General features: G+C 43.9%; 1 protein-coding gene across 1 annotated transcript in view; it reads right to left on the reverse strand.

Annotated features, from left to right (window-relative positions):
• Positions 1–15,527, reverse strand: part of LOC124620351 — a 152,667-nt gene extending 137,140 nt beyond the window's left edge. Inside the window, exon 1 of the mRNA XM_047147027.1 lies at positions 15,426–15,527. Within this exon, the coding sequence (XP_047002983.1) occupies positions 15,426–15,468 (43 nt within the window). The 5' untranslated portion in view covers positions 15,469–15,527. The remainder of the gene's footprint in view (positions 1–15,425) is intronic.
• Positions 15,528–25,144: the final 9,617 nt, after the last annotated feature.

Genomic DNA, 25,144 nt, shown 5'->3' on the forward strand with positions numbered 1-25,144 from the left:
AGTTCTACTAGTTAAAAACTTATCGCTGTATTTCTGTACGTGTATCATCACAAATAAAACTTAGTCACCCGTACTAGTTGCACGTGAAACACAAATTTTCTACTAGGCGCTTGGACGCAATCGGATTTCCAGTATATTTGTTAGAACGTTCTTAATAAAGTATTTATTTTGTAATTTGTCTTTTTTTTTGCGGAGGTGTGGTGAGCTGTATAACCCTGCGGTATCAGAATACCTTCTCAGTTTTTTGGACAGAAATCAGTTATGTACAAATAGAGCTGCGTTGTGTTTCTTGAAGTTTTCCCAGAGCATCAGATATTCCGTCATCCCCAGATACAGACCCGAAAGATACTGGGATAGAGGTACATTTGTTTTTTCATTCTGTTGACAAATGTGACGTTTGACACTTAGAACGTTTTCGATTTTTATTCTTCAGTTAATATTGCACTTGACAAGTTATTTGACACAGATGGAGGTTAATGAGTTACCATGAGGCACAGTGACTGTAATAGTAGTTTCAGAATATACGAGTGGGTAAGATTTGGCTGCGTAGCCATTCATTGCTTTTCTTATACGCGATGAGAGGCTCTGAGTGACTGTATGGTGACTTATATGTCCAATTACTGCAATACTGTACGATCTACTTCTCGTCCAAAGCTTGATATATATAGTAGGGAGAGCCGTTTACTCGTTGAATTGTTATTCGTCTGGAATGGCGGAAATTTTAAAAATTGTAGGACGTACGTGAGTGTAGACAGTCAGATGCAAATTTAGCGTGGCAGTGAGGCTTTGTGCACTGGATCCGTCGCGCATAATGGGGAATTTTTAGGTTGGGGCCCCTTTTTCTGAACAATTTACCCGAGTCATATCATCGAGACTGATATTAAACTTGAAGTTGACGGTCAGGAGCTTTAGTCTGGAGTTTCATGTTTTAAATGCAACCTTTCAGACCATTAGTCACGAGAACCGCCACGCCATAAAGATATAACAGAATCAGGTAAATATTAAGATTACAAACTATGTGTGTGTCCTCAGGCGCGGGGATTACTCAGAATATATTCGTCCGGTATTTGAGAATGAGAGCACTTTAGCGACCTCCAACAGACTTTACAGATACTCTGAAATTTTTTGGAAACTTTTTCTCATTGACACCCTCCATAAGATAACGAAACCAAAAAGTTCGTCACTTACTATATTTTCGCTGCTCATGCAGTAAAACATCTCCATCAGACATTACGTGAGTTACTTCTTTACTACTAACATGGGAGGTCGATTTTTAGAGTCATCGGTACGGCGGTTAGTGGTGTAGTATTAAAAAACATGATAGAACGTTATACATGTTGACTGGCTGTTTTATGTTCCCAAGACATTTAACGATAGAAGCAGATGGTTCCAGTCATGTAATATGATCCATAATTTGATTTCATCCCCTTAAGATCTAAAAAGCAAATAAAGTGCTGAAAGTGTCACAGATACAGATGAGAAGGATGGTTGGAAACTTAAAAGTCCGCGTCGAAAAGTGAATGTCCGTCGCTACCCAGTGACAGATGGTCGAATGTTAGTTATCACTGCGCAATGAACGAGAAGCAAAAGTTATGGTATTTTTTCTAAATTAGGCGTACTGGTTTATATCTCACGCGTAATGAATAATTATGTTATGATTTGTGTATTTCCGTCTACAGAAATCGTTATAAAATCGAACACATGTTCTGTTAAAGTTGTCTATGTGATTGAACATCTCTTTTCGCAACGCGACAGGCAATAGGAAGCCTAATACCCCTCAAACCTCGAAAATCACAAGACCACTATTAACATGTCGACAAATGGTTCCAACAGACCTAGACTGTGACAGAACTTGACATTAGTGAAAGTAGAACATCCGTAATTACACTTACTTTATAGTTTTTCACATTTAAAAAGCACTACGTTGGTGCATAAGTTCATAGCGTTTTTGTTTGTATTACGATTGTTTTGCATTGCTGTTGGTACAGGTTTCTTTATCGATTGTCATTTCTTATTTGTAGTTCATTGTTGCTATTTGAGTTTACATATTGTCTTTTTGCCATTTGGATATAGAGGACGGAGCTGTGGACGCTAGGATATGGTATGCCAAGTGGAGACATTTCCGACATATTCTTCTGTTTGATTTCGACAGATGGGTGACAGCAGCGGGGGCAACCAGAGACATTTGTGCCGAGTATGCGGATAATTCCACTGGACAGACCACGACATAAAAATGATTTCTTGTTTCAAGCAGGATCGTTTTACATTAGTGACTTTCCGCGTTCAGGAAGGCCTTCGGGGTTTGATGAAGGTTTTGTAAACACATTACTTCACAGTGACGCAGGAGTGTACTCGAGAATGAGTAAATGCGATGAACATTCCATCATCGTGCTGCGTTTGCTTGCAGTGAGTAAGGTTCAAAAATCGGGTGTATGGGTACCGCGTGCTCTTAGCCAAGATCACAACAATCAGCGAGTGCATCTCGCTTTTTCATTATAATTCCACTGCTGTATCGTTACGGGTGACGAGGAATGGCGTCTTCGTGCTATCATAAAAGTAGAAAGGAATGGCTGAGCCCAAACAAAGCAGAAACAGCAACAGACCAGCGCGCGTCCACAAGAGATAATGTTATGCGTCTGGTGGAGCAGCGACGGTGTGGTGTACTTACCACTAATTGCTTCCCCGAGGTCTAACCATCACTGCTGACATATATTAACAACTGAGACGTCATGCAGACGCAGTCCGAGAACAACGAGCAGGAAAACTGCGTCAAATCATGGTTCTCCACAATAACGCCCACGCGCATTCCGCTAGACAGCCAAAAAGGAGTTGGGATGGGAAGTCATTCCGGACCCACCTTCTTCACCTGACCTTGCGCCATCAGTTTTCACCGTTTCCGCTCTCTAACGTACAGTCTTCAAGGAATTCCCTTTCCGGATGAAAATGCGCTCCGACCATGGCTCGACGACTTCTTCGGGTCAAAACCTTTGATTTCTACAGTCGCGTAATCGAAAAGTTATCCGAGCGATGGCAGGCTGTTGTAAATAGTGAAGGGGAATATATTGTTAATAAAGTCACTCTTATATGTATCTATTAAGTTTATTAAACTTACCGAAAAATATCATGAATTTATGCACCAACCCAGTATTTCATGTTTTAAATAAAAGATCTTGTATCATGGTGTAACAGGCAATTTGCTTTCAAATGCTATATTTCCGTCTAGAAGAAACAAAATGTCTTGAATTATAGTGTATGTATTGCCATCGAAGTCATCTGTAATATTAATGTTGTTATTGAATATTAAAGCAGTAGTTTTGAAGGAAACTAAGTATTGTAATGTGAATTCGTTTCCGCCGTGTTCGCCAGTAGCAATAAATACGCTGCCTTAATGGCACCGCCGCTGCGGCCAACATTTCGAACACGATCGAGTGCAGGCGTTCATCGTCCTCCTGAGTCATCTGTCGTGCCGGCAACAGCAGTTTCGCCAGAATGATGCCCTTCGTATGCGGTGAAGGAAGCCGAGTTGCAGAGGAAGTGCTGTGCGTCTGTGTAGCGCTGCGGCCAGGCTCCAGATCAGACGGGTGCCGGCTGTGTGATGTGCACCGTTACCTCGGCCCGCGGCCGTACCTGGCCAGCTTTTTTTGCTCGGCTGCTCACAGAGCGGGCGCTCCATCCGCCGCTATATCGCTTTATTGGCGTGACGCACGGGCAGCAGAGCAGCCTGAGCCGGGGCAATACTGGAACCCGGCTGGAAAGTGTGCGAGTGCCTCGCCTGCGGGCTAACTGCTCCGCTAGCATTTCCAGCTCCCAACAGCTTCGCAACTTATCTAAAAGTGTCCTTACCACCAGTACCCGAAATCCGGAATTGGTAGCACACTTGTGATTCTCTAGGATATTCGCCACGCGGAGTGACCGAGTGGTTTGAGGCGCCATGTCACGGATTGCGCGGCTCCTCCCGCCGGAGGTTCGAGTCCTCCCTCGGGCATGGGTGTGTGTGTTGTTCTTAGCATAAGTTAGTTTAAGTAGTGTGTAAGTCTAGGGACCGATGACCTCCAGCCTTTTGGTCCCTTAGGAATTCACACACATTTGAACATCTTGTAGAGTATTTACACCGAAAGTTATGCAACATAACAAAGCGGGATTTTCGACATACGTAACCTAAAGTTAAAATATTTCTATATTCTAGATTTATTTACGTGGTTTTCAATCGTTATTAGGTACAGTTACAGGTAAATAGGCCGTCTCTCACATCGATTTTCTGTAAGACACCATCACCCTAAGTAACATTCATTGCAAAAGGGGAATAAAGAGCCGAAAACTAGTATAAACGTCAACAAATATATATCTAAACGTGAACAGCTGTCTGAAGATGAACCTGTCAGTTCGAAATCATTAACGGCTCTATTTGCAAAAATAAACAGCATTATTGACAGTGGCTGGTTGCTGCTGTCTTCTTCGCGAGAATCGATCTGTATAACAAGTAGTAAGTATAATTATTTTGGAGCACGACATTGACATATTTTAAGCATTTTACTAAGGCTGTGGAACTATATCTCACGAAAATATTTGTGTTACGCTTTAGGATCCGTGTGTACACGAACGAAATAAATTCAGATAGTTTTCTGCGTAGGCAGTTCTGTCTTTTAACCGCACGCCGACATTTTCCTTCACTTTTGTATCACAACCAGTAAGCCATTTAAGTCGCGGGTGTGGGCGGAGACACGGGCAGCTCTCAGACGACAAACGCAGAGCTGACTTGCTCGGCACACTTTCTTCGCTCAGCGGCCGCCTCGTCCGTGCTTGTAAAGCGGCTTACGACAGAACTGTGCGTCAGTGTTCAACTTGCTTTTTATGGAAATTCGTCAGCCGATCATCATCATACATCATAACAAACGTATAGCAGTTTCTGATTTGAGGTCTAAGCATGACACTTGTATTACGACTGCAGCATTCCCACCCCCTCAAGAAAGAGGAAAAGCGCCTCGGAAGGGTGTTTCTTTTCTGTTAGAGAGGCACTGCGACATACATATTGCTCAGTGGTTTCATTTACACCGCTTTTCGTTAACTAGGCCTCTCGAACTTGCGGTTGGCTTCACTGATGAAGCGATTAACGTCGTTCTTATGAAGAAAGCTAAATTCGAAGACAATTAAATCTGAAGTGCACCTTCTTTCACAGCTACCTCTGCTTCTCTACGTACGTACACCTGTGCACACACATGCGTTGGGTTCAGCTATTTCCATCTGCGACAGAATTCTCTTCGAAATAAAACTAAACCATACCCATATCATCTGAATGTTCCCCGTTCTTTCACTGTACAGCAAAATTTTAAGAGTCTACCGTGAACGCCCACTATGCATCTCCGTCATAAGACTTTCAACCTGTCTGACAGTGAATCAGAAAACATGACACGATTCTTCAATAACTTTCACTAGGATTACCCACATCTGGTAGGAAATAAACCTTTAAAAAATCGAAAAACAGTATGGAGTATTTATAGTAACATGAACTCGATTCTGATGCTAACCAAATAAAACATTTTAGTTCGTGCCGAAGACTGAAGGCCGTTGGCGCCACAAAGGAGGCGTGCAAAAATAAAAAGAAAAAAAAACCTGTTCACAGCTTCAGATTTGCCAGTTCTTGTTTAGTAGGGGCATTTCCCGCGGAAGTTCCACGTTCGAGAACCGGTCAACAAGAAGTTACACAGGACAGCATGCTCCGCTGCGTTCTGGAAATCCCCTTTAAGATTAACAGTTCTTTCGATAACTTGAACAAATACATGTACATTGTACGATTAATCATTTTTCATTCAAAATGCATAATATAGATTGCGTACTGCAAGCGATAGTCATTACTTAACAGGAAAAAGAGCATCTGCATTCAAGGTTTTATCAGGGTAAAGCACGATTATCCACTTATTTTAAAATTAACATAGATGTGTTCTACTTAAAATGTACAGACCGTTTTCAGGACGCAGAAGTCACTAATGTTAGCTAAGGTGAAATTTAATGGTTCAAATGGCTCTGAGCACTATGGGACTCAACATCTGATGTCATCAGTCACCTAGAACTTACAACTACTTAAACCTAACTAACCTAAGGACATCACACACATCCATGCCCGAGGCAGGATTAGAACCTGCGACCCTAGCGGTCGCGCGGTTCCAGACTGAAGCGCCTAGAACCGCTCGGTCACACCGGCCGGCTGAAATTTAATATTAGCTAAGATAAGGTTCTTATGATTACTTCATTTGAGAGGGAGACCCCACAGCGTTTACTTGGTCGGATTGTGTGGAGTTTGATGTCCTGGCGCTCTACGTGGTAATGTACCTGTTCTCATTGGTAACGCTTCGCTTATTGTGTATAATTCAAGTTACTATTAAATGTACGCAGAACAGTAGGGTGCTACTGTGATTATGTAGTTGCTCCAGGATCTCTGAAATTAATGAATGGTTCTCCAAGATAAATTTGTAATTAAAGGCGTAAGTGTGACAAAGCTCATCGAACTGTCAAGTACTGTATTAAGGGGTTTTTCCGGTCACGAGATTAAAAAAAAAAAAAAAAATTTTTGGGTATTTTGACTCGTTGTAGCCTTGTGAATATATGAGCTAAAGGATTTTGTCGGAAAACTCACGTTTCAATGGAATGGCGCATACGCCTGCTCTAGCCCTCTCAGCTTGGGCCGTTCGCGACTCCCATCGATATCTCCTTCTCTGTAAAGGTCGTGTAACATATCGATATAGGTGTTGTGCTTGCCCAACAGATCTCTCAATAAATGCTTTCGACAAAAGTGAGAGGGAAAAAGCGGTAATGACGGTGCTTTCAACGAATGACGATGCACAACACGATTACTGTTTGAAGTTTGTGCAAATGGATGAAAGTTGACATGAACGGGACACTCGATACTTTTAATCGTAAGCTACCACCGTGCGGCGAGGTTATTACTGATGTGTGCAAACATCTGACTGGCGACAGCTTGATGGAGAGAGTCTTGGAGCCTATACGCAGACTAATGAAGCAGTGAACTCACTCGCTTCAAAACACATGTTTTACAGAGTAAAAGTCGTCCAGATTGCTAACAATCGGCGTGCGTTATTTTTAACGACTAATTGAAGGGTGTCATGCGTACCACGGAAGTCACTGCAGTCGTTACCGGCACCAAGGCTTGCCCATCCGCCATGACAGGCGACGAGAAACGCCTCAAGAGTTGGGACCGGCGCTCGTTTCAGAGAAGCGTCGACGCTGGAATTGCAGCTAGAAAGGCCCGCGCTTTAGAAAATGAAGTCTTCGAAGAAGAGGGAGGTTTACTGTATGGCTCAGGCATAGCAGCTTAACGGTAAGTTCTAAGTTTGTAAAGTTGTGTACACAAAAATTACATTTAAAACTTTAAATGTGTATTTCTCGAGACAATGTTTGTTAAACTAGTACACGTGTTTAAAAAACAAGTACTCGGTAAAATTAGATGCCGCTTTGGTTTTAATGGAATGGGCACTTGCAATTTTGGCGTAAACCTCAAAAAGCAAATGTTTGTTATTTATGTACATTTAAAAGCCACAAAATAGAACGATTTTCAGTACCTACGTTTTCAAGTGGCCGCCATTTTGAAGTACACTTCGGGAAATCTGATTATCGAAGTTCACGCCTTCGAAAATATGATTATGATAATGAACGTTTGTTTAATTTTGACTGCAGAGCTCTACTTCACCCTCAGTGGTGCAAACCGTTTAGTTGCACAACCCGCGCAGAGATATTTTGACCGCCACTTTCTGCTGCATGGGCTCATCAATTCTCCGCCGAAAAATATTTACACAGTATTTAAGTACGCATTTTTCTTTTTTAATAAATATTTGTATCACAAAACAATTAGTTGCCAAAAAAAGTTGAACATAAAGTAAGACGCCGAGACCAGAAAACCCGCTTAAAGTATAATACATCTCTGTACACTCTACTGGCTACATAATAAGCCTACCTTAACTTACAGTTTACGCTGCTGTTGGTTGGAATAACGCTGCGGTGGTACTAAGGCTTTAAAGAAGGAGTTTCAGTATCTGTAGTTCTGGCGGACGTAATCCTAAGCATCAATAAGAGCCATAGCTGCTATAAGAGTTATCATCTAAATACACATTTCTTTTAATGACATAAACAGCAATCCATTGGAGTTAGACATAATCATATATACGGTTTTATAAGGGAAGTTAGTGTGCACTTCTCTCTAGTGAATCTAACTTTAACACGGAAGAGAATGAAATCCGCAATTACAAAACTCTTTGACAATGCGCCTATCAAAATAAAATTTCAGCAACAGCATAACTGTTTTCATAGGTCCACTAAAGTTGTTTCTCTCTAACAACTTATATACTACCGATGAATACTTGAACAGACATTAGGAGTCAACTACAATCATCTGAATGTTCAACATGTCGCCGTATAAATATATTTGTTCAGTTCTCTATGCGTGTTTTTATTCTATCAACATGTGCCACATCATAATCTTTATTGTGAATATTACCTATGGAACATGGAAATAAGTAGCCCTTTATCATTGATGGTCTAAGGTGTCTGTACAGCTTTGTGTAAATTACGGGGCCATAGTTACGAGTGAGATACGGCCATAGTTTTTCCCGTGTCCTCGTGAAATTGAAGTTCTTTTTAAATTCGCTCCGGGCTGGTAAGTTAGCGAGACCTTAAGTGCTGCTGCAAAACGGTTGTATCTCAAAACCTCGTAAACTGTTATACGATAAGTAGTATGGAATCTCGTAAGTATATGTTGGTCTGTGGCAGACGGTGCGAAGAGACTATATTGCAGAGAAGCTGAAATGCTTTCGCTTTAGAGGTTGGAGTCATATTTCTTAGCGCCTTAGTACGGGATTTGGCAAAGACCATTTGTAACGCTGGCAGTTTCTAGCAGTAGCCTGCTCTCTGTTGCCTAATGTGTCACCTGAAATGTGAGTTCTGATGTTAACGCTGGCGCTGTGGCCGTAGAGGTGGCTGCTGCAGACATGGAATACTCAACATACGCATCACGCGGCGAATGCCCAACTTCTTCTATTCTCCTGCTGAAGCTGACTCATTCTTGTCAGAACCTGTTTTGTCAAGGCTACAAGACTCCTAAGTTACACGTGTGAGTCTCTATGGCTTGACGAGGCAGCAGCGTGGGTGCGCCGAAATCTTAGTTGCCTTCCTAGCCGTTTATTGAATTCAGAACGCTGCCCTATCATTTTCATTAACTTTTGTTAGTTGGTTGGTTGGTTTGGGGAAGGAGACCAGACAGCGTGGTCATCGGTCTCATCGGATTAGGGAAGGATTGGGAAGGAAGTCGGCCGTGCCCTTTCAGAGGAACCATCCCGGCATTTGCCTGGAGTGATTTAGGGAAATCACGGAAAACCTAAATCAGGATGGCCGGACGCGGGATTGAACCGTCGTCCTCCCGAATGCGAGTCCAGTGTCTAACCACTGCGCCACCCCGCTCGGTGAACTTTTGTTCCCCATGCATATTTGAACTCTGCGACATAGACTCACTTCTTCCCGTGGCGTAAGATATCCATCTATTTCCGCAATGAACACTTATACCGAGATCTTATGAGCGATTATGAATATCAGAAAGTACAAAAGGATCGCCGGTTTTAACGTCCCAAACAGACGGAAGGTTAAACACCAACTGCATTGAATGGTCTTGCTAGGAGATAATTTTGTGCTTTAACTCTCTGCATTTGGCGGTCAGAAAATTTGCATATCGTCCTCTCACCCCGTCGATATCCAAAATAACGACGAAAGAAGTTTCCAAGTTTCTGGATTCGAACCAGTTACCTCCAGGTAGTGCCCCCACGCAATTGCGTGTTGTGTTCATCTCGGCTAGGGTGTAAGATCGAAATCTTAGGTGGCTACGGGAAAAAAAGCCTACATCTTCACAACCCTCTTTAGCAACATTACTATTTGACAAACTATATCTTACACGTTAAGTATTATATCCGCCTATATACAGGGTGTCATACCCTTCTATTTCGTGAACAGTTATATTGAAAAGCCGTTTTCGGTATACGTTAGAGCGTCTAATGGTTAATGTTTTTAGCGCTGATGTCAACGGAGATAATGAAGTAAGTACACTGTTTAAATGGAATCGTATACTTTTTATAACTGCATCCGAAACTTCTTGAGAAGGCAGTTATAATGATATAGCATTTGTTAATGTTGACGTTGAAACGCCGGCCGATGTGGCCGAGCGGTTCTAGGCGCTTGAGTCTGGAACCGCGTGACCTCTACGGTCGCAGGTTCGATTCCTGCCTCGAGCATGGATGTGTGTGATGTCCTTAGGTTAGTTAGGTTTAAGTAGTTCTAGGGGACTGATGACCTCAGAAGTTAAGTCCCATTGTGCTCAGAGCCATTTGAACCTTTTTTTTACGTTAAAACTTGTCGTAAAAAATTCGAGAAATATCCTAGAATTTTAGAGCACTTGGGCCGGAATCGGCATTAGTGGTGCAAACACAGCTAAGCAGAGCTCTCGTGCTACGCTGTGTCAGAATTTCAACACATTTCCCTATTTACGTCTGTGGACTGCAGGCAGCTCGTTCCTGCTTCAACATTCGTTGCGTGCAGACATGTACACCAATGAGGAGAACTTGGGTATACTACTTTTATATGGTGACTGTAAAAGAAATGGCGTAAAAACAGTATTGCGGTATAGGGGTACCGATCCGGATCGCGAATGTACGACGTGCCAGCAACTGCTCGAAATATGCTCTGAAGACATTAGCGCGGACGGGCTGCTTGGAGTCAAAAAAGAGGACAAGAAGGAAGACTGCAACTGGCAGAGAACACGAAGGAGCTGTTCTGGCTACGACGGTAATGAATCCGCGCAGTGGTACGAGACATATTGCCAAGGAATGTGGAATCAGCCAGATGAATGTCATTCGCATCCTGCAGCGACAGAATTTCCATCTCTGTTGCTGTCACAGTATCAGCCACTCGACGGCAGTGACTTCGAACGTCGTATAGAATTTCGTCGCTTTGCTCTTCAGCAACAGAGTGACGACCCTATTTTTTTCCAGCCTTTGCTCTTTACCGATGAAGCAACATTTACTAACCACGAGAATATAAATTTGCATAACATGCACTACTGGGTAGCTGAAAACCCACACTGGCTTCGTCAGGTGCAACATCAACGCCCGTGGAGTGTAGACGTGGCTCTGAGCACTATGAGACTTAACATCTGAGGTCATCAGCCCCGCCGGCCGGTGTGACCGAGCGGTTCTAGGCGCTTCAGTCTGGAACCGCGCGACCGCTACGGTCGCAGGTTCGATTCCTGCCTCGGGCATGGATGTGTGTGTTGTCCTTAGGTTTGTTAGGTTTAAGTAGTTCTAAGTTCTAGGGGACTGATGACCTCATATTTTAAGTCCCATAGTTCTCAGAGCAATTTGAACCATCATCAGTCCGCTAGAACTGAACCGCCTAGAACCGCTCGGCCACTTCGGCCGGCTGTAGACGTTTGGTGCGGCTTCGTAGGAAGTTACGCTGTGGGGATCTTACTTCATCTCAGGCATTCTGAATGGACAATTGTACGGACACTTTCTGACGAAAATTCTGCCGGTTCTTCTAGAAGAGGTACCACTGGATATTCGACAATATATGTGGCTGCAACACGACGGCTGTCCAGCTCACTCGTCCCGTGTTGCAACGCAAATACTGAATGAGGACTTTCCTGGACGTTGGACAGGACGAAATTCTGTTGTCAAATGGCCTGCGAGGTCCCCCGACTTGATTCCTCTCGATTTCTTTATTCTGTGAGCACTCAGAGACGCAGTCTATGACGAAGCCCCAACTACGCCCTACGATATGTATTGCCGAATCGCCTCCGCATGCTCTACCATACCATCCACTGTTATTACGTCTGTTCACAGTTTTTTGAACGGCGATAGCAAATGTGCGTTTCAGTCTGTGGTCAACAGTTTGAACACATGCTTAAATAAAGGATAAAGTTATTTTTGGAAGACAAAATTTATGTTATGTGATTTGGGTGGTTACCAAATCATCGCTGGTAAACTGTTTATTTCATTTACGTGTGTGCGAAATTGCACTGCAACGTCAAATTCGAAAGCGTGTAATGCGCTTACCTTCAGCATGAAACGACGTTTCGTTAAGAACAATATTTATTTTGCGGTGTATAGGTGGTCACCAAAGCATTTATAATAAATTGTTTAGTTCAACGAATATATCCAATATGGTATAATTTAGAGTAGTGTAGGCAGAGAAAGCTGTCCGACAGCACGTATTTTACCTCTAAGAAGCACACAGCCACGTATAGGAAAAGAGAGTTCAAATCTTACTTCTAACATTTACATATTTAATACAGCAGTCCTTTTTGCTGCGTATAAGATCTCCTTATTTTTAAAGAATGAACAGTTGATTTCTCTGTTTCATCTCAGGTAAATCTGGGAGGATTCACGAATGTGAAACGGTTTTCCTAAGCCCTTGGTGATACGCTAGATTCTAGACTATGACTTATTCCCATGTACAGCATTCGTAGGTGGACCTGCTCGTATTCGAACCCTGAGTCTTGTCTGTGTGCAGCTTCGATCGGTGCGGATATACAGTATAAGATGTATTGAGAAAGGCCAGTCGGAGGCTGTAAAACAAAAACCACCAGAGGGATCGTAATGCCATTGTCTGCGGAAGAAGGTGAGGAAAGAGAGAGGGGAAAGCAGAGGGGCGTAGCGCGCTTCATTGCAGCGGAAGCAGTGCGATAAAAGGGAATTCACCAAAGCATGGCACAAGTGTATGCAGAGCTCTGCATGTCGAATCCAGAACACTGGAATTGGGCAACCAACTGCGCTACCGAGTAGACCAGATGACAACCCATTTGTTACTTCGGACACGGCTAGACGCATGGATTGTTAACATTTGCTTTGAATTAACATCGCAAAATTCTTGCCTAATACAGTATTTGTTAACTGCAAAACTGGTAGGATAATTTTGTAAAATCGATGCAGCTGCATTCGGAAAGTTTTATTTTAATTTTTTAACAAAATTTACGGTGGATCGCTTTTCAGAAGCAGAACCATAGTTATAACTATATTGGCTCGTAAATGGCACAGTGAAAAGTTTATATCTTGAACGGACAACCTCTCGCTCTATCAGATGCGGCACGAGCTGCCAGCTACGCGCCAATTATCTCTTATCGTAACCGATAAACTCTTGATATGCATCGCATTACCTACGGCAATGAAACCTGACTTACGACAGAAAACAAGACAAAAATTACAATTCATAATCTTCTTCTTTACGTCTTATTCAGTGCGTTCCAACAAACATAAATAGAGTGCGTTGAATTCCTGTACTTACGCTGTACTTCATATTGCATTTCCATTTTGCTGACCTGGTTCAGAATAAGAGGATCAATATTAATGGTATGCCTCCCGGCATAGAGTCGAACTGTTGTTTTCATTTATGCATAATTTTTCAACGACAGAACCAGTCGCTTTCTTCAGAAGAAATATAATGCATAAATGGAAACAACGATCCAGCTGTGTATCCGGAAGCATACCATTAGTCACGTCAAGAAAATCTGAGAGATCAAATTGCATAAGCATTTGCAGTCATTTTATCCATCTGTTTTTATTGGATTCCTGACTGTATGACTGATAACCCAGAACGTTTGTTTCATCCATGCCATTACCATGAGCGCATATAATGAGAATAGCAGTTGTCTGTTAACAATGATAAAGGTTGTGATTATCACGTCACAGCAAACGACGTACGCAACTCCGGGTTATATCAACGTACTAGAACTTTGTGTCGTACATGGAGCAAGCCGCGTATTCTTATGAACAGTACACAGACGAAAGTCAACCGCAAGTACTGTCTCTCGACGAGTGTGATTTTCACCAGAAAATAATTGTGGTAGACAGAAATATAAAATTTTCACCAATAAATTGGCCAACTGTAGTAGGCTAACGTCTAAATCTCTTGTGTGGAGTTGTTACTTTTACAATCTGATAGCATGCACATGTCATAAATGGACGTCGATATCGAGGCACAGCAGCCATTAGTAAAGTATGTAGATCGCCAAAGTGTGGGGTGCTGTTGTGATAGAAAAACACAGTTTCTCGGAACTCGTAAGCATGCGGAGACGTCACGAAACTGGACAAACTGGTTCCCCACGATGTCTCTGAAAAATATCGAAGGCGTCGCATGGAATTGTGGCTCGGTATATCTTACTGGAATATAGCGTTTCCTTGAGAGCACTTGTATGAGAATTGACAAAGGGGTATCGTACGTTAGTTGTTGTTACTGCTCTGCACAACGGCCAGTGCTGCCAAGAGCACCAAAACACGCAGAAACACAGACTCCTCTTGAAAACTTATTGATAGAACTTCCGGACAGGACGTGTTTGGAAACACTACGGTAGAAGAACTGCATAAAAAACTAAGAGATATTCGACACAGAATGCTAAATTGAAAGCGAAAATTTAGTGATTCCTCTTAGGTGTTTAGAAGACGTATCACCTGGTGTTCATCCACACAGACAATTTATTTTCCCCCTTTCTTTAACCCCCGCATCTCGTGGTCGTGCGGTAGCGTTCTCGCTTCCCACGCCCGGGTTCCCGGGTTCGATTCCCGGCGGGGTCAGGGATTTTCTCTGCCTCGTGATGGCTGGGTGTTGTGTGATGTCCTTAGGTTAGTTAGGTTTAAGTAGTTCTAAGTTCTAGGGGACTGATGACCATAGATGTTAAGTCCCATAGTGCTCAGAGCCATTTGAACCCTTTCTTTAACACAGTATTTCGTGGCAGAATTTGACAAAGATGGCTGGGTCAATCCTTGAAATATTTTTCAGAAGCAATGGAAACGTTTTAGCGCCATGACACACGTAAATATGTCAGATATTTGCAACACAGCTTGTTTTGCTACTTCTTGAGTACATTAATCTGTTCTGTTGCTGTTTCAACACCTTGTTTCATTATGGGTATATTATCCGTAAAAGCTGAACAGTCTACTTCCACACCACTCTTCTTAGTCCCATTCTTAAATTTTTGAATAATTCACGGAGATTTCAGTCCTTGCACAATTCTTGCAGCGTTTTTCTTCGTGAAAATACGGAACACCGTTTGCCAAGTAAGACTGCGCTACAGATTCACAGATAGCACTGAGGAACTCTCGTTTTCATTCACGCTTTTGGATCTTTCACTAATAAAGTGGCTGTCAAAAGCGACTTAGAAGAGTTCTTCCCTTCGCAGATGTCGTGCTGGTTTGTCATCTGCAAAACTTGTGATATTTTATTTCAAAGCAGTTGAAAGTGTCGCTAACAAATCCAAGATTTCACGACAGTAGCGAAAGAAGCACCGCATTCGCACCTGGAGGGTCGTGACATTTGAGCGAGCGTGGCGGCGCGCGCCTGCGCAGAGCAGAGCAGAGCGGTGTAGCGGCGGCCGGACTCACCGCGGCTGCGCGCGCCCGCGCCCCTCTGCCGGGAGTCGGCCATGGCGTGTCCTCGCGGCTGGCGGCGTCCAACTGACGGCCGCGGCGCAGCGTCCGCGGACCCTGCCGCTCTGGCTTCGGCTACGTCACGAGCGACGCGACCGCCCCTCCAGCGCAGCGAAACACCAGCCCGACCTGCCGCCGCCGCCGCCGCCGCCGCTGACCGCGATCTTATTGCGGGCCTCCGAAGGACATCGCGAGACTGTGGCCCACCTCGGATTCTGGTTACGTGTCCCCATACCTGTTGCCACCTGCCTTCTTCTTTCGCTTCACCCGACTTTGGGATACGTCAAATCAACCAATTTTTAATGTTCTGTGCATTTCTGTTAGTTCAATATTGTTTAATTCGTTCCGATCTTGCTTTCCTTCCCTCTTAGGAGATTTACACTGTTCGTTTGGTTTTCATTTTGACTTGTCTGTCCTTTTTTTCTTTTTTTTTTTTTGCAGTTTTATCTATGACCATATTTTCTGTGAATTGGAGTCCTCTTAAGACATTCTCTTTCGTTAAAGCAATTTTCTAGATTTTTTTTTCTTTTTTTGGTGCAGAAGTAGCCAAAAATTTTTTTGGGTTCATTCTGAGGATGTTTCCATATAAATCAATTCTTCTTTCCGTTATTGTGTCTGAGAGTTTTTCGGTAGTTTAATAAAGGGTTTCATTTGTTATGTGAATCTAAGGCCAAGGACTTTTCTTAATGTCTTCCTTTCTTTGATGTGCACCCTTCGAACTGCAGTGTTTCGACTGAATATAGGGTTTCCAGTTTGATTACTGCGTTGTAATGTGTTATTTTTGCATTCCCTGAGAGGGACTCTCTGTTACATATGTTTTTGATGAGTTGGACTGGCCTTCCAACTCATCAAAAACTTTATAACTTGTACATTCCATTATCTTTTTCTCAAGGGCATTCCAGCTGATCCATTCTCCAAGATATTTGAATTCTTTAACGGTCTCAATTTTTTGATTGCCCACTTCAAAAAGTTTTGGTAGGTTTTTTATGTTTGTCATTGTCTTGGTCTTTTCGAAGGAGATTTCGAAACCTACTTTTTCTGCTTGTTTTTGTAGTTTGTGGGTCTGTTCGTTGACTTCTTCCCAGGTATCGACTAGGAGGGCAAATCATTTGTAAAATCTGCAAAGGCTGGACGATTGTCTTTGATGCCTTCGTTGTTTTTTCTAGTCTGATTCCACGATGTGTCTTCGTGTTTTACTCTCAGACCATTCTTTATAGAGCGCAGTTAAATAGCAGTGGGCAGAGTCAATCTCCTTCCCACACAACAGTTTTTATCTCAAAAGGGTCGGAAAGTTCACCCATGAATTTGACTTTGGGGTATGTGCTGGTAAGGGTTTTCCTGAATACGTTTGTGGTTTTGTCTGGGTTTAATTATTTTAGTGCAGAGGTAAGGGATTCCCAGTCTATTGGGTCATATGTTTTCTGGAAGTCAGTGAAAGTGATAACAGATGATTTTGCTTTTAATTTTTTTTTTTTTTTTTTTTTTTTTTTTTTGGGCCGTGACGTTTCTGCGTTTCAGGACTTGTTCTGGGCAGGACCTTCCTTTCCTGGAACCCGCTTGGCATTCTCCAAGATTTTGGTCTAACTGGGGTTCTGCTCCGTTCAGTAGCACTCTACAGAATATCTTGTACGTTACGTCTGGGAGTGACATCCCTCCGTTTTTGTTGGGGTCTGTTTTGGACTCTTAGAGATACAGTAGGTGCACGAGGGCCATTATCCATTCGTCTGGGATTCTTTTATTTATCCTGATTTCTTCAAAGATGTTTTGGAGAGAGTCTATGGTACTTTTGTTGACACTTTTCCAAAGTTCAGCTGTAATTTGGCTTTCTACTGAGGCCTTACAGTTTCTGAGATTTGCAGTGCCTACCTGTTGTTCGTCGGTGATGGGTGCTTCAGAGTTAGGGTTGATTATTGGTGAAGCCTTAAAGCCCTTTCTTTCTGTGGATTCTTCACAGTTGAGAAGGTTTTTGAAATATTGCACCGATATTTTGCAGTTATCCATGTTGTTGTGGGCAACATTTCCGTTTTTGTCTTGCCATCTTTATTTGTTTATAGACGTAGTTATTTCGCCTGGCAAGAGTAAGTCCCTCGCTTCCATTTAACCAGACATCCTTATTGAATCATCGTAACGGTATGCATAGTGCACGGTAGGGGTAATATCTGGTTTCCACTTCAGAACCTCTTGCAGACATTTCTTTAGACGGGCGTACTGACACCATCCTCACGGTACATTCACTCCGTTATGAAGCTTGTTGTCAACAATAAGTCACAATTTGAGAACAACAGTAACATACATGAAAAGAGAAATTATCCACAGTCAGCGTGACACAGACTGAGGTATTCAGTCATAAAAATCTTTGACCGCACATGAAAAGATGCAAAGAATTAAACGGATACTGACTTGCGGGAAACAGATTGTTCTATATCAAACAGCGTTCACAGTTCTTCAATCCTTTACAACATAGGTCACAACAGTTGCAGTGTAACAGATGAGGTAAGTGTTGGTTCTCCTAATCGTCGAATCAGTTTTCCTCATGAGAATTCCAGCTGCCATAATTGACTGTTTGAGGCAGTTATTATGTTTGAGGGAGACATCGTGGTACTAGTGTCCTACTGGCCGCATTAACTCGATTTATTATATAGAGACATCTTTCTGTATCCTTGTGTCAAACAAAAAATTAAGTGGACGGCGATGTTCGTCACCTCAAAAAGCTGTTGGATGACTTCAAAACCAGGTTTTTGAGGTACCACAATCAAAGCTGCAACCTTTTTCTGAACTGGTTCGAAAGCATCTCGCCTTAAAACTCGGTCCAAACGGGCCTCGGAAGTCCCGACGGTACCGACCGACCGCACAGCCGATAGGCATTGCTGTTCGCAAACGTGGAGTGGCATGTCGTCAGCACGCAGCTCTCCCGTCCGTTGTCGGTTTTTGTGACCCGAGCCGCCACTTCTCAGTCAGTAGCTCCTCAGGTGGACTCACAAGGGTTGAGTGCATTCCGCTTCCCAATAGCACTACACCGATGGTCACCCATCCGAGTACTAGTGAAGCCCGACAGCGCTTAACTTCGGTGATCTGACGGGAATCAACGTTACCTCTGCGGCAAAGCCGTTGGCATGTTGGCTTAAAATTGGATACATTTTAAAGCAAAAAGTTTTGAGAAACAACAAAACGACTTATATTAAAAATGTTTTTCTTTCACTCTTTTTGCAAAAACTTAAAACGTGTCCCCGATAAAAGAGAAAGCCTTCCCAGCGGTGACTCCTCAAACGCGGGGAGGGAAATCTCGGCAACAAGAGTACCATGGGTGTGAGATGAGGTACTGAGGTGCAAATGGCTGTAAGCATTATGGGACTTAACATCTGAGGTCATCAGTCCCCTAGACTTAGAACTACTTAAACCTAACTAACCTAAGGACATCACACACATCCATGCCCGAGGCGGGATTCGAACCTGCGACTGTAGCGGTCGTACGGATCAAATTTACGTAAATATGGAAACCGTAGCAGCAGCGCGGTTCCGGACTGAAGCGCCTAGAACCGCTCGGCCGCAGCGGCCGGCTGAGGTTCTGAGGAAAGTCGGGGTGGTAGTGAGTGTGTCCATGTAGAGAAGGGATGCTTCCGCGGCACCTGATCCACAGGATAACATAGTTCACGGTGGACACTGGAGGACTGCCCTTTAGCTGGGCGTTAAAAGCGCTCCTCACCGGAGCGTCCAGCCTTCCAGTGGAATGGACCTTCCTGGATGGTTTTTGAAAGAAGGAACGAATGGAGATTAGGCTTCAGCATCCTGTTGAGACGACCTCATTAGAGACGGAGCACGATCTCGGATTGAGGAAGGATGTGAATGGAAATGGCCATGCTCTTTCCAAAGGAACAATCCCACAATTTGGATTAATCGGTTTAGAGAAAGCACACAAAACAAGAATATGGATGGCCCGACGGAGATCTGAACTGCTACCATCTCGAAAGTGAGTCTAGTGTGCTCATCACTGCATTACATCGCTCGCTAGCCGGTTTCTTGGTGTAGCCCTAGACCAGACTACTAAAATCTTCACTGCGAGCTGTTCAGCTTCTGGGAAAACGAAGGGATGAATCGAAGCCCTCTCAAATTGAGGTCATCCAGAATGTGACGAGTTATCCTACAATGACACACTGCAAATTTCATATGGACTCAAACTTGCTCGCTATGGTTGACGTCAGCAGATACTGCTGCCCATTCCGTTCAGTTAGTTCCCGTCGGCAGGATGAAAGTGTTCGCAAGGTGGGTCTCGTGTGCTCCTGCGATATCGTCTTGAAATGCGGACCATTCGTCGGAACATCAACTGTAACGCTGGACAATAGGCTAGAGTATCCTGTCCCGGTACTGCACACTCCTCAAACTGTACTCGATAACGGCGAGAGGCACCCGACATACCTTCACGACCCCAACCCAAAACGAGACTGACTCATCTCGCCGCTGATTTCTTGGAACTGCGTGCTTGACAAGTGCATTAGTACCGCGTAGCCATAATTTAAGTCCTGCTAGTCACTGAGGTCCAGTGTGCACTGTAATCATCGTATACCTGTGAAACTTGGTAGATATGTTAATGCGTTAATGTGAAACCGATTTACGCTGGGAAAAAACTTCCAATTTTGGCCATCAGGTGCAAATCTGGCGCTGCACAATATCTCTCCGACGTCTCCCTTGCTCATATTGAACAAATTCTGTTAAGAAGCAGTTAATATTAAACCAGCATCATGCCTTCCCACTTGTTTGACCTTTTCTGCCCACGGCCCATTCCTAATACATTACATGTAGTTTCATTTTCTATACATTCTCGCATTCCCTGCACACGATTGGACCTGGTGCCCAAAACTAAACTAATTATTTACCAGCGTTAATCGGTTCTGCATTACCGCATTAGAATATCTACCACGTTTCGCTGCCATACGATAACCACAGTCCGCTCTGGACCTCTGTTAGTAGCTGTACTTTCACTGTAACCACCCAGTACCTGGTCGCCAACATTCTTCTCAACGCTGAGACAAGTTCTCCACCCGTAGGTGAAAAGAAGAACCCGACGCCATTGCCATTCTCGGTCGCCCAGCTACACTATGTGATCAACAGTATCCCGACACCCCCAAAATCATGCGTTTTCATATTAGGTGCATTGTGTTGTCATCTACTGCCAGGTACTCCATATCAACGACCTCAGTAGTCATCAGACATCGTGAGAGAGCAGAATGGGGCGCTCCGTGGGAGGTGGCCAGGTGATTGGGTGTCACTTCTGTCCTACGTCTGTACGCAAGATTTTCACACTCCTAAACATCCCTAGGTCCACTGTTTCCAATGGGAAAATGAAGTGGAAACGTGAAGGGACACGTACAGTACAAAAGCGTACAGGCCGACCTCGTCTGTTTACTGACAGAGACCGCCGACAGTTGAAGAGGGTCATAATGTGTAATAGGCAGACATGTATCCAGACCATCACACAGGAATTCCCAACCGCATCAGGATCCACTGCAAGGACAGTGACAGTTAGGCAGGAGGTGAGGAAACTTGGATTTCATGGTCGAGCGGCTGCTCATAAGCCGGTAAGTGCCAAACGACGTCTCGCTTTGTGAAAGAAACGTAAAGGAGGAGGAGGAGATTAGTGTTTAACGTACCGTCGACAACGAGGTCATTAGAGACGGAGCGCAAGCTCGGGTAACGGAAGGATGGGGAAGGAAATCGGCCGTGCCCTTTCAAAGGAACCATCCCGGCATTTGCCTGAAGCGATTTGGGGAAATCACGGAAAACCTAAATCAGGATGGCCGGAGACGGGATTGAACCGTCGTCCTCCCGAATGCGAGTCCAGTGTGCTAACCACTGCGCCACCTCGCTCGGTGGGATCGTAAACCTTGGACGATTGAACAGTGTAAAAACGTTGTGTGGAGTGACGAATCACAGTACACAATGTGGCGATCCAATGGCAAGGTGAATGCCCGGTGAATGTAATTTTCCAGCGTGTGTAGTGCCAACAGTAAAATTCGGAGGTAGTGATGTTATGGTGTGGTGGTGTTTTTCATGGAGGGGGTTGCACCCCTTGTTTTGAGTGGCACTATCATAGCACATGCCTACATTGATGTTTTAAGCACCTCCTTGCTTCCCACTGTTGAAGAGCAATTCGGGGATGGCAATTTCAATACGATCGAGCACTTGTTCATAATGCACGGCCTGTGGCGGAGTGGTTACACCACAATAACATGCCCGCTATAGACTGGCCTGCACAGAGTCGTGAGCTGAATGCTATAGAACGCCTTTGGGATGTTTTGGAACGCCGATTTCGTGCCGGGCCTCAACGACCGACATCGATACCTGTCCGCTGTGCAGCACTCCGTGAAGAATGCGCTGCAATTCCCCAAGAAACCTTCGAGCACCTGATTGAACATATGCCTGTGAGAATGTAAGCTGTCATCAAGGCTAAGGGTGGGCCAACACCATATTGAATTACAGCGTTACCTATGGAGGGTGCCCGAACTTGTAAGTCATTTTCAGCGAGGTGTCCGGATACTTCTCGCAACAGTAAGCCGAAGGTCTTGTAGTTTTTTCATAATGGACGCCTAGAGACCAGAGTCACGCCTTCAAGAAGGCGACACACATTGTGCTGCATCTCCTCGCGGTAGTCTGTTAGCAGGGATCAGCAGCTCGTGTAGCTGACTGTCGGCGAACACGACGAGCGGACAATTTCCGGCGCTGACAACTCGTCTTGCTGTAAAGTGTGAAGCGCACACGGTATAAAGTCGAAACGACCCTCCGACGCGTGCTGATAGATTGGACATTGTACGTAAGTCACATTGCCCAGCTCAGAATTGGTGACGCAGTGCTCTGTACTCAACTGCGCACTGACTGCTGCTTCACTTTCTCCTCCGTTACACAGGTGGCTACACTTAGCGACTAACTACGGTCGAGAGACAATGAAGCCTCCAACAAAAGTAACAATTTAGCAAGTAGTCAGCTATAAAACCATTTTTGCGTGGTTTATTCACAAAAAATATTTGACACTGCGGCCGAATGTAAAAGCTGTAGTGCAATTCACTCAAAAAATAATTTTCTACGATACTATCTGCTCGAAAGTATCTGGACACCTGTTATTAGATGTTAATATTAGGTGTTTGCTTTCTTCGTCTTTATGACGACTTAAAGTATTCTGGGGCACTTTCAATGAGCTGTCTTAATTTCTGTGGAGGAATGGTAGCACAGTTTTCCTCAAAAACCAAAATGTGAGAAGGTAGTGTAGTGCCGGACGAAAAATACACTTGAGATATTGGCGACGGCACTGTAGCGGGTTCTGGCAAGCCCAGATTTGCTTCTGGGACAGGTCGAGCAGATACTAAACATACAAAATATTGTATCATTTTAGTAAAACTTAAAGAATCTGAAATAACTTGAAAACAATCAATGTCCACAAGCACGTCATTTATGTATTTATTACTGTCGCAGAACACCTATCACTTTATACAATACAGAATAATTGTCGCCTCTGAATGTACAATTGACTATTAACTTTGATAGACAGTTGTGGCCTCTAATACAACTCTCACTGCTGATCTGATCTAAGACGATGCTGTCGCCATAAGCGATATTTGCAGACTCAATTTGAGACGCACGTAATTAATCTTCCAGCCGGAGTGACGTATGGAGGCTCCTGAGGGCGTGTCTACACCGACGTCTCTCATTTGTCGCTGCGTCACGCAGCCACTGTCCTTACTTGTGGTTTCAACTTTGACATAGGACCTCGTTCTTCGACGAAACCACAGGCAAACTGGACGTTCTAACTCATGCCATAGCTGCTCCACTTAATTCATGTCGGTACTCTGGGAAGGTCAATCGATTTCAGAAATGTTGTAGCCCACTGCCTCACAGATGCTGCTTTATGATACGACGCGTTGTTATCCTTGTGGTGTCACCGCCAGACACCACACTTGCTAGGTGGTAGCCTTTAAATCGGCCGCGGTCCATTAGTATACGTCGGACCCGCTTGTCGCCACTGTCAGTGATTGCAGACCGAGCGCCACCACACGGCAGGTCTAGAGAGACTTACTAGCACTCGGCCCAGTTGTACAGCCGACTTTGCTAGGAAAGGATCACTGACAACTACGCTCTCATTTGCCGAGACGATAGTTAGCATAGCCTTCAGCTACGTCATTTGCTACGACCTAGCAAGGCGCCATAGCATTTGATATTATTTTATGAAGCATGTACAATCAAGAGCGATGTTCTACAATTATGGATTAAAGTTAAGTATTACATCAACTACGTACTTTATTTGCTACTAAAAAATTCCCTTAACTGTTCCAGACCTCACGCCAGCCTGCGTGAGCTTAAACGCGTGTATTTCGGCCTCCTCTAGCAACACTACAATCCTCATACGAACAGTCACGTTGTCCGAAATGTTTTTCTATTAATTTAGTACAAAATGCTGTAAAATGTGTTTTGCATTTACCGTAGTTCAGAGCGTGATAGGGGAACCACACTCTAACCGTGAAAAACACACCCGTATCTCCTTCGTACTTCACTGTTGACCTTACACATAATGCCAGACGGCGTTCTGGAAGCATCCGCCACACCCAGACCCTTCCGTTGGGTGGACACAGGGCACACCGTTATTCATGAGTCCATTCCCTCGTGTCCGGTCCTCCAGTGCCCTCACACACCCTCAGCCGTCACTACAGAGTTGTGTGCCTTATGAGGAACCGCTCGCCAATCTTTTTAGCTCCCTACGTACAGTGATCGTGCTAGCCGTACTGCTGGTAGCATTTTGGAACTTACGAGTCATTCCTTCCGCTGAACTCACGCAATTTTTTTACAACAATTCTCGACAGAGCTGTCTGTCAAGTGCAACACGTCTGCCAGGTCTTGGTTTAGCTATGGTTGCCACGTCGTGTTTCCACTTCACAGTCACATCACCAAAAGCTGACTTGGACTGCAGGAGGGTTGAAATATCCCTAATGGATTTGTTACTCAGGTGACATGCAATGACTACTCCATGTCTTAAGTCACTGAGCTCCCATTCCTCTTACACTGACAACACAATACTCCCCACATCCTTTTATGCTGGCGCGTCTGCCACTCGTGACTTCGTCAGGTGTTTGGGTGCGAGTATGTGTGTGTGTGTGTGTGTGTGTGTGTGTGTGTGTGTGTGCGTGCGTGCGTGTGATATAAATTGAATTACTTCCCTGACTAGAGGAGCAAAACCTTCGGCTATTAAACTTGAATCTGTATGCCACAAAAACACCGACTGAAATGAATTTTTCATAGCGGACTGTTCAACCATGAAACAATATATAATTTTCCACGAGAACCAGTCTAAAGAAAACTGAGTAGTGTTTGCTTTCGGCTGATGGCCTCGAGGAGTGCAATTGAGGATGTTCCCTCATGTATGTATTCATTTAATCTAGACTTGAAAGAATAATTAACCCAAAACTTGCGTGAACCATTAAGATCGGGACACAACTTCTGAATATAATCTCCTCCGAACATTGTCGTTTTAAAGCCCCTTGCTATCATGTATTTTACAATGTACCGGGTGATCAAAAAGTCAGTATAAATCTGAAAACTGAATAAATCACGGAATAATGTGGATGGAGAGGTACAAATTGACACACATGCTTGAAATGACATGGGGTTTTATTAGAACCAAAAAATACAAAGTT

The sequence above is a fragment of the Schistocerca americana genome, chromosome 1 (assembly GCF_021461395.2).
Source record: "Schistocerca americana isolate TAMUIC-IGC-003095 chromosome 1, iqSchAmer2.1, whole genome shotgun sequence".
NCBI lineage: Eukaryota > Metazoa > Arthropoda > Insecta > Orthoptera > Acrididae > Schistocerca > Schistocerca americana.